Source organism: Rhinopithecus bieti, unplaced genomic scaffold (assembly GCF_001698545.2).
Source record: "Rhinopithecus bieti isolate Rb0 unplaced genomic scaffold, ASM169854v2 scaffold_30846, whole genome shotgun sequence".
NCBI lineage: Eukaryota > Metazoa > Chordata > Mammalia > Primates > Cercopithecidae > Rhinopithecus > Rhinopithecus bieti.
Genome location: NW_016814438.1, coordinates 2,836,928 through 2,847,448, shown reverse-complemented (window position 1 = coordinate 2,847,448; position 10,521 = coordinate 2,836,928). Strand labels below are relative to the sequence as shown.

At 34.8% G+C, this 10,521-nt stretch overlaps 1 protein-coding gene across 3 annotated transcripts in view; it reads right to left on the bottom strand.

Annotated features, from left to right (window-relative positions):
* EED (embryonic ectoderm development) overlaps positions 1 to 10,521 on the bottom strand; it is a 40,629-nt gene that overhangs the window by 3,393 nt on the left and 26,715 nt on the right. The window contains exons 8-11 of one of the 3 annotated variants that reach the window (XM_017850871.1): positions 9,885 to 10,018; positions 7,532 to 7,637; positions 5,936 to 6,010; positions 4,918 to 5,056 (exon numbers count right to left, since the gene is read on the bottom strand). In XM_017850871.1, coding sequence (XP_017706360.1) covers positions 4,918 to 5,056; positions 5,936 to 6,010; positions 7,532 to 7,637; positions 9,885 to 10,018 — 454 coding nt within the window. The remainder of the gene's footprint in view (positions 1 to 4,917; positions 5,057 to 5,935; positions 6,011 to 7,531; positions 7,638 to 9,884; positions 10,019 to 10,521) is intronic. The other 2 variants (XM_017850869.1, XM_017850870.1) reach the window with 2 other exon arrangements.

The following is a 10,521-nucleotide window of genomic DNA, read 5'->3' as shown; positions in this document are numbered from 1 at the left end:
AAAAAAAAAAAAAAAAAAAAAAAAAGCTCTTCAAGTGCTTCTTACTAACTGCACCGGTAAAGAATTTTTAAGTACTGGAGTCCCTAGATGGAAAAACTAAAGCAAAGTGAGGTAAAAAGATGTTGCCAGAGCTAATGGATGGCTGCATTTCAAAATCATCTACTAAGAGCTTTTTAGAACTACCAATTCCCAGGGCCTTGTGCCAGATTTAGAATTTCTGAAGGTGAGGTCTAGGAAATCTATTTTTCTAACATTCTCCTAGTGATTCCGATGCAGAGTCAGATTTGAGACCACCAATATATTTCAGTTCAGCCTACCACCTAAAATTCAGAAATCCTTTCCAGAGATCTAAGTTCTAAGAGCAGAAATTTTAAAACCTAATGGCTTTTACTTCTGCTGCTGGAGCAATGGAGCAGACGTATTTTTTCCTATCCGTCCGCTTAAAAATCTGAGTATCACACATAAAGCAAACATAAGACTTGAAAAGGTAGAGAAAAGGCAAACAAGTTAGAAACCTTGGAACATAACGATAACTGTTGAGTTTCCTGGGTTTTCTTTTGCCTTATGTATACCAGACTGGATGTGAGAGAAGGCAGCAACTCAGAAATGCTAATGAGTGAAGACAACAAAAACAACAACAAAAGCCTGCTCTTTCTAGCCAAGGAACCAAAAAAAGTAGCAGCCTAACAAGACAAAAATTTCAGATGACAATGCTCTACTCCAGCCAAACATCCTAGGAAAATCTGTGGACCCATCTCCACCTGAACCAGCAAAAGCCCAGTGAAAAACCCATGCTCAGCTTGTAACTAAGCACCCCAAGTGCCTATCCCATGACTCTCCCCGTACCTCTTATAGCAATGGGGTGATCCTCCTCCTGTCAGGCTAGGGTGGTATCAGAGGAGGCCTAATCGAGTTAGGACATTCATAGCCACTCACTGGTAAAGCCACCAACTACCCACAGTGTCAATGGAGACCACTAGGGGGGCAGTAATTAGGCATCCTGGCCCTTCCCAGCTAGAGTGGTATCAGCTGAGGCCTACGAAGAGCCTTAACTCCCACCCCCACTGAGCAGTAATGAAGCACCAACACCAAGTCAACTGAGTGAGGAACCTGGACTTCCACCCCAACCTGTCACAACACAATGCGCCTCCCTTCCCCAGATGAAAAGATATCAGAGAAAGCCTGCTGTAAGAGAAGATCTAAATAAGGTCCAGAGTATCGTAATACCCAAAATACCCAGGTTTCAATCAAAAATCACTCTTCATACCAAGAATCATAAAATCAACTTTAGAAAGACAAAATCAGCTTTAAAAGATAATCAACAGATGTCAACACTGAGATAACACGGATGTCAGATCTGACATAGATTTAAGGCAGGAATATAAAAATGCTTCAATGAACACAAACATACTTAGAATGAACTGGAAGTTTTATAACTAAAATATACTATTATAACCCAAATAAAAAACTCAACTGATGGGTTCAATACCAAAAGAGGAGAGGGTCAAGAGTCAGTAAATTTAAAGACAGCACAATAGAAATTACCCAATCTAAACAAAAAGAAAAAAGACAGTCCTAGGGACCAAACAAACGATCTAACATTCATATAATCAGAGTCCCAAAATGAGGGAAGACAGCAGGGCTGAAAAACAATTTGAGTAATGGCTGAAAAGTTTCCAAACCTGGGACAAAACCTGTCTACTACAGATTCAAGAATGTCAGTGAACCCCAAACAAGACAAACCCAGAGAAATCCACATCAAGTCATATCATACTCAAACCTCAAACTAAATACACTCCTGCTCAATCTGAAAACTAAAGGCAAAGAAAACAATCCTGAAAGCATTAAGACAGAAAGAACTTCTTACCTACAGGGGACAAACAATTCCAGCGACAGCAGATTTCTCATCAGAAACTATGGAGGCCAAAGAGGGAGCAAAAACATTTGTCAAGTGTTGAAAGAAAATAACTGTGAAGCCAGAATCCTATATTCAGTGAATATACCCCTCAGAAATAAAGAAATGAGGCCATGCTCAGATAAAGAAAAACTAGGAGAATCTGTTAACAGCAGACCTGCTCTAAAAGAATGGTTAAAGAAAGTTTTCGAAACAAAAAATTAAGAAGATTTGAATTTATCAGTAAGGAAGAACAACAGAGCATGCAAAATGAGTCAATACAATACTCTCCTTTTCCTTTTGGATTTTCTAAATTGTGTTTGATGGTTGAAGAACAAAAAAACTGATATGGTTCTCAAATATAAATAAATATTTAAGACAGTGATGTAAAGGGAAGGAAGCATTCTAAATTTCACTTAAATGGCTTGTGCCTGTAATCCCAGTGCTTTGGGAGGCCAATGCAGGGGAATCACTTGAGGCCAGGAGTTTAAGACCAGCCTGAGAAACATAGCAAGATCCCCACCTCTATAAAAATTAAAGAAATTAGCTGAGTGTGGTGGTGCACGCCCATAGTCCTAGCTACTCGGGAGGCTGAAGCAGGAGGATTGCTTGAGGCCAGGAGTTTCAGGCTTCAGAGAGCTAAGACTGTGCCACTGCACTCCAGCCTGGGTGACTGAGCAAGATCTTATTTCTGAAGAAAAAAAAAAACATTGTAAAATGCTGATAATACAGTAGACAAATGAGTTCCTATAGATAAATAACAATGGAATTCTAAAAACCATTCATGTAACCCAGAAAGTTAGGGGGGAAAAACTCAGAGAGAAATGAAAAGACAAAAGAAAATGGCAGACTTAAAATAATGATTGATATTAAGGCTTAAATATAAATGGTCTAAATACACCAATTAAAAGACATAGGCAGAATAGATTTTAAAAATATATGATCCAACTATATCATCTACAAGAAACTTACTCAATTATAATATACAGAGATTAAAAGTAAAAGTTTGAAAAAAGATGAAGTAATGAAAAAAGAGTCAATTCCAAAGACACAGCAGTACTAAATGTAGACTGTACCAACAACAGAACTGCAAAACATGACAGTACTGAAAGGAGAAAGAGAAAAATCCACATTGTAACTAAGATTTCAACACCTGTCTCTCAATGGTTGATAAAACAGTAGACAGAGAACAAACAAGGATGTAGAAGAATTCAACATCATCAACCAATAGTATCTAATAAACACTTATACAACATTCCACCCAACAGAACACATACTCTTTTCAAGCTCCCATCAAATATATCTAAAATAGAGCCATAAAACAAATTCTCAAAAACTCAACAACCTAGGCTACCATCTTAAGAAACTGATAAAAGTTGAGCAACATAAACCAACAGCAAACAAAAAGGAAGATATAAATAACATTTACAACAGAAAACAAACAGTAAAAAGTTAGTTCTTTGAAAAGATCAATACAATTGACAAACTTCTAGCAAGACTGACCCAAAAAAAGACCTACACTGCCAATTTCAAAAATGAAACTGGCAATTTCAAAAATGAGACCAGCCCTGGCAACACAGCAAGACTTCATCTCTACAAAAAAATTTTTTTAAATTAGCCAGGCATGGTGGCCCACGCCTATAGTCCCAGCTACTCAGGAGGCAGAGGTGAGCGGATTGCTTGGGAGGTCGAGGCTGCAGTGAGCACCACAGCCAGTTGCACCACAGCCACAGTAAGACCCTGTCTCAAAAAAAGAGAAAGAAACGTGCTATCACTACAGACCTAGCAGATGTTGAAAGGATAATAAGGGAATATTACAAACAACTCTGTATACATAGATTTTACCTTAGATGGAATGTACTGATTCCTCAAACAGCACAAACTACTATAGCTCACCCAGTATGACCCGAAATGAAGTAGTTAATTTGAACAGCCCTATAACCATTAAGTTAATGTACTTCATTAAAAAGTAACACTAGCAGGTGAGTGACTCACGCCTGTAATCCAAGCTACTCGGGAGGCTGAGGCACGAGACTCACTTGAACCCAGGAGGTGGGGGGTTGCAGTGAGCTGAGATTGCACCACTGCAATCCAGGATGCACAACAGAGCAAGACTCTGTCTCAAAAAAAACAAAGTCACACTAATTTTGCACAATCTCTTCTGGAAAATGGGAAACAGGTCATTTGCCAATTCGTTTTATAAAGTCAGTATTACTAATACCAAAACCGAAAAAAACACTACCAAAAAAAAAGTTCAGACCGGTATCATACCTCATGAATACAGACACAAAAGTCCTTAACAAAATACTAGCAAACAGAACTCAGCAATACAAAAAATTACACAGGATGATCAAGTAGGAATGTATTCCAGGGTTCCAAGGCTGGATCAATATTCAAAAAACCAATCAATATAATCGACTATATTAACAGGCAACAGCAGATAAACCACATGATCATATAAACTGATGAAGAAAACACATCTGACAAAATACCAGTCATGAAAAAGCGCTCAAAAATTTAGGAACAGGAAACAGTTCTCAACTTTCCAACTTGATAGAGAATACCTACAAAACAAAACAACAACAAAAAACCCTAATATGCTTAATTGTGAAAGACTGAATGACAAGTCAAGAATATCTGTTCCTAACAATGCTATTCAACACAGGACTGAAAGTTTACCAGTGCAATAAGGCAAAAAAAGAAAAGGCATATAGATCACAAAGGAAGAAATAAAACTGTCCTTATTTGCAGATCACATGATAGTCTACAGAGAAAATCACAAAACATACCTTGAATACGTAGTCTAGCTAGGGCACAAGATTCAAGATCAATATGCAAAAATCAATTATATTTCTATATATTAGTTATGAACACATAAAAATGGAAAATAATATACGATTCATAATTGCTTAAAAAATACTTAGGTATAAATCTAATAGAGCAAAAACAGGACTCATATGCTAAAAACTATAAAATGCTGATGACAAAAGTCAAAGATGATGTAAATAAATGAAGAGACATACCACAGTCATGGATTAGAAGACTCAGCACAGTATTAGTTCTCCTCAAAATTATATATACAGGTTTAATACAATTCCACTCAAAACTCCTTCTCCTCAAAAAAACTCCCGGCAAGATTTTATAAATGTAGAAAACATTTTTCTAAAATGTACACACAGAAAGGCAAAGGAATTAGGATAGCTCAAAACAATTATGAAAAAAAATAAAGATGGGAGAAATCTATTAGATTCCAAGAAAAATTATAGAGCTACAATAATGAGGACTGTGTATGTAGTACTGGTGGAGGGGCAAATATACAGATCAATGAAACAGAACAGGAAAATCAGAAACAGCCCCACGCAAGTATAGCCAAACAATTTCTGAGAGAGGTGCAAAAGCAATTCAATGGCGGAAGAATAGTCTTTCAACAAATGCTGATGGAACAATTGAGTATCTATAGGGGAAAAAGGAACTTCAACCTAAATCTCACACCTTCATAAGGAAATCAACTCAAAATGGATTACATATTCAATGTAAAACTAGCAGTATAAAACTTTTACAAGAGAACACAGGAGAAAATCTTTAAGGTCTATGGCTTGGTAAGGAGTTCTTACGCACAACATCAAAAGCATAATCCATAAAATAATTTTAAAAAATCAATATACTGGATTTAATAAAAATTAAAAACATTTGCTCTGTGAAAGACCCTATTAAAGAGGATGAAAAGACAAGCCACAGACTGAAAGAAAATATTTGCAAACTATGTATCTGATACAGAATTCATATTAGAATATATTCAAATTCTCAAAACTCAACAGTAAAAAAAAAAAAAAAAAACAACACAACAACAAAAAACCAATCCAATTAGAAAATGAGCAAAAGATATGAAGAGACATCACCAAAAAGGATATACGAATGGTAAATAAGCACATGAAAAAGATGTTCAACATCACTAGCCATCAGGGAAATGCAAATTAAGACCACGATGAGATATCACTACACACCTATCAGAACAGCTAAAATAAAAAATAATGACAATACCAAATGCTGGCGAAGATTCGGAGACACTGGATCTCTCATACATTGCTGGTGGGAATGTAAAATGGCACGGCCACTCTGGAAAATAGTTTGGCAGTTTCTTAAAAAACTAAACAAACTTAACCATGACCCAGCAATTGCCCTCCTAGGCATTTACCCAGAGAAATGAAAACTTAAGTCCACACAAAAACCTGGACACAACTGTTGATTAGCAGCTTTATTTGCAATAGCCCAAAACTGGAAACGACCAAAACCTCCTACCATAGATAAATTAACTATGATAATCCATACCATGGGATACTACTCAGCAATAAAAATGGCGAACTACTGATACAGGCAACAACTTGGATGGATCTCAAAGGTCTGAGTGGAAAAAAACAATCTTAAAAGGTCCCAAACTGTACCATTCTTGAAATGACAAAATTCACGTGATAAAATGACATAAAACTATACACACACATTGTACCAGTGTCAATTTTCTGGATTTGATACTGTATTACAGTTTTATAAGATATAAACTTTGGATTCTGGATAAAGATCATATGGGACCTCTCTGAACAATCTTTGAAACATCCTATGAATCAAGTTATTTGAAGATCAAAAGTTTAAAGAAAAAAGAAAAAAAACAGTTTATACATAAAGCCAAGAAAAAAGTAAATCAGGCTCTGCCCAAGAAAATGTGAAGTGGCCTGAAATTCACATCAAGAAAAGAAACTGGACAGCAATTTCACCAAATTTGATAATCCTAAATGCTCATGTAATATCACCAACAGCTTCTCTAAATTATCAGCTACAAAAAAATACAGATACACACACAAACACACACACACACACACCCAGACACACACCCAGATGGTCCCTGACTTACAATGGTCTGATTTACAATTTTTCAACTTTACCAAAATGGTACAAAACAGCTGCAATTTTGAAGTATTTGGAATTTGGAATTTTGATCTTTACCTGGGCTAGCAGTATGCAGTATGTGAGATATTCAATGCTTTGTTATAAAACAGGCTTTCTGTTAGATAATTTTGCCCAATCTGTAGGCTAATTCTGAGCACATTTAAGGTAGGCTGGGCTAAGCTGATAATCAGTAGGTTATGTGTATTAAATGCATTTTCAACTTATGATGGGTTTATCACGATGTAATACCATCATAAACTGAGGAGAATCTGTATAAATCCATCAACAGGAGCAGGGACTGGCAAATACAGCCCACAAGCCAACTCCAGCCACCTGTTTTTGTAAATAAAATTTTACTAAAATAGTCACAGAGATACAAAAAAATAAAAACAAAAGCCAATTCTGTTGGCTTTAGTTACTGGTTATCTTGTAACAATACTGAGTATCAGAGAACACTATCACCTTATAAAACTATACTCATCTTACTGGAGCACAAAGAATTATATTTCAATGGCATGTTTTATTCTTAAAACAAGTTTCTAAATATATCAAAATATGAGACTTTAAAAACGGCAATTTCCCATCTGCCATTCAATTTAATAAACTACATAAACTGCTCCCTGCCAAGTTCCAACACACACACATACACGCGCACACACACACGATGGAAGTACAGCTTAACTGCAGTTACCATACCTTAGAAAGTATCAAATCGCCTAACCATCGCACACAATCAACATAATTCCTATGTATGTCTCTGGTAGAAAAATCAGGAAAATGGATTTTCTGAGAAATAAATGGCCTGAAGGAAGAATGGAAATGTAAAAGTTAAAAGAAAAAATTATAGTAGAATCATACTCTTTTCATTTTGGATTTATAAAACTTGGAAAACAAAATGTAAGACTATTAATTCCTCTGTGTTCCTACATAACCAACCACCTTATCTATTTATTGAAAGCTAAAGTCTCATTCCACTTTTGTTTATTTTTCCCATTAACGAATTTTATTTTTGTCTTATGATAGATACTTCGTTTATAAACATTGTAGTTTCCTGCCTTTTACTATATATAATCCAAAATTAATCACTTCAATTCTGGGTACCCTAACCAATAATAAAGGCCTGATCAGTTTCTCACAGAAAATAAGCTAAGCTACCTACTAAGTCCTTAAAATTAAGCATTAATAGTCTATGAAAGTCAACATATCTGCACTATTTCAAAAGATAGTCATCTTTCCAGGAACAACTAAACATCATTTCAAAGTCTGCTAAAGATAATTCTAGAGTCCTGCCTTGAGCAATAATTTCTGAAAATGATACCTTACGAATTTAACATTTCTTAATAGGGGCCGAGTGCAGTGGCTCACGCCTGTAATCCTAGCACTTTGGGAGGCTGAGGCAGGTGGATCATCTGAGGTCAGGAGTTCGAGACCACCCTACCCAATATGGTGAAACCCCATTTCTACTAAAAATACAAAAAAAATTTTTATTAGCCAGGCATGGTGGCAGGTGCCTGTAATCCAGCTACTTGGGAGGCTGAGGCAGGAGAATCTCTTGAAACTGGGAGGCAGAGGTTGCAGTAAGCCAAGATTGTGCCACTGCACTCCAGCCTGGGCAACAAGAGAGAAACTCTGTCTCAAAAAAATAAAATAAAACAAAATAAAATTTCCTAGGACTTTTCCAAATAATTTCTGTATTTAGGAAACTAAATGGCACCATTGTTTTCATTAGAGATATCTGTGAGAAAAAACAAAACAAGCTGCTACTAATTCTGGAGTTATTTAATTAACAGTATAGTTAACATTCCTAATATACTCAGTTTTAAATCAGAAATAGCTGTATAAGTATAATATGCCCTGAATTAGTTGTCTTAGGCAATTCATACGTCCTCTCTTTACTTTTTCCCTCAGATAGGTAAAAAAGCACTTTGGATTCCATCAACTCAAAACAATCCTTCCAATCCAAATTCTGGGATATTTTGTTAAAACATTAAAATGTTATTCATGATCTTATATAAATTCTTAATTCTGCTATAATTATATTAATTGGTTTTTTGCCAAGTACATATTATAATTGTATGGCCAAACCTCTCTCAAAAAAAAAAAAAGTACAACTGTTATTTTTTGAAAACTGTGAAATACAGTTTGTATTTATTCTAGATATCTAGAAAATAATCTAAAACTACAAATTTAACATTGTACTACTAGTTCCTGGTGTTTTAAAGGGGAAAGGTAAAACTTTTAATAATTCTTAGAGGGCACTTATGTCTGATGAATGTTAGTGCATTGAAATATTTACTGATGCTTACAAATTTAATAATCGATTAACAATCTGGCTTGATAACCAGAAAATGAACTCTAGCTCTTTGCTAAAACAAAAGTACCAACAAAGTTAACATGCAGACATACAACGTTTACAGTGAAAGTGTTAATGACAGCCTGGTAAGAATCTAAAGACAGTTACTGCATTAAGAATTGAGACATTTCAAAAATATACTAAGAAAACTGCAAAATTCCCCAACCTATAGTACCATGAAGCGAGGCTCCTGCATTTGAATTCTCTCCATTTAATGAAGTGAGCATCATTTAGAGAAAAGCATTATCATGAATTAGAGCTAAGAACTCCATTGTTTAAAACTGTGGTTTACCATCCTGAATTAGAATTAGTATCATTTTAAAAATGTTAACATTATTCTAAAGTGTCCTTTACTCTCCCTAGTCCATAATAAGTTTACTCTCCCTAGTCCACTAAAACTTTCACATTTCTAACTTAAAAGGCCAAGCATATGCATACCAAAATAGAAATAAGTAAAATGTGCTACTAAGTTAAGATGACAACACAATTTAAAGGGGATTCTGAAAAGTAAGTCACAAACACTGCAAATAAAGGACTTCTTAAAGGGGTGAATTTTATGGCATGTAAATTATGCCTTAAAGTTAAAAAGGATCTTCTGAACTCAATGTTGGGGCTTATATAGCACTTTTGGGAAAAAATAAAACATATATTCAACAGCACAAAACAGAAAATTGTTTTAAATACCACAACTGTTACCTGTTAGTTTTATTTGGATTATAATCATAAGATTCCTTAATTGCATTCATCATTCTCTTTGAATTGATCCTCCAAAGTTTAAGAGAGTGATCCATACCACAGGACATTATTTTTTCACCCAGAAGATCATAATCCTGTATGTAAAACCAAAAAGTTTTATATAAATTACAGTTCCAAATTATATTTATCCAATTTTCACCTAATATGCAACATGGTGAAAACTGTATTTCAAATCACAATACAAATTACATTTTGGGTTTCATCTAAACAGGCCATAAATCAGAGTTTACTACTTTCAAGACTTACAGTTTTAATTAGTTTGTCACCATCGGAATATATGAGCATTTACAATGTATAAATCAAGAAAAAATTACTTAATCTTAGTTTTATCTATTCAATGACACTAAAATATTTATTTTGCTTATTTTGAAGGTAAATTGATTACTAAAGTAAAATAACTATTCTGATACGAAGAGCTGGATAGTGTATTACTTTTCCTATCCAAACTCAACCGACCAATGAAACTGACACGTGCATGTGAAAATACATGAATCCTTAAAAAGCTGACATTTTACTTTATCTTTACTTCTAAGTTAGTCTTAAAGTTCACTTTTTTTTTTTTTTTTTTTTTTTTTTT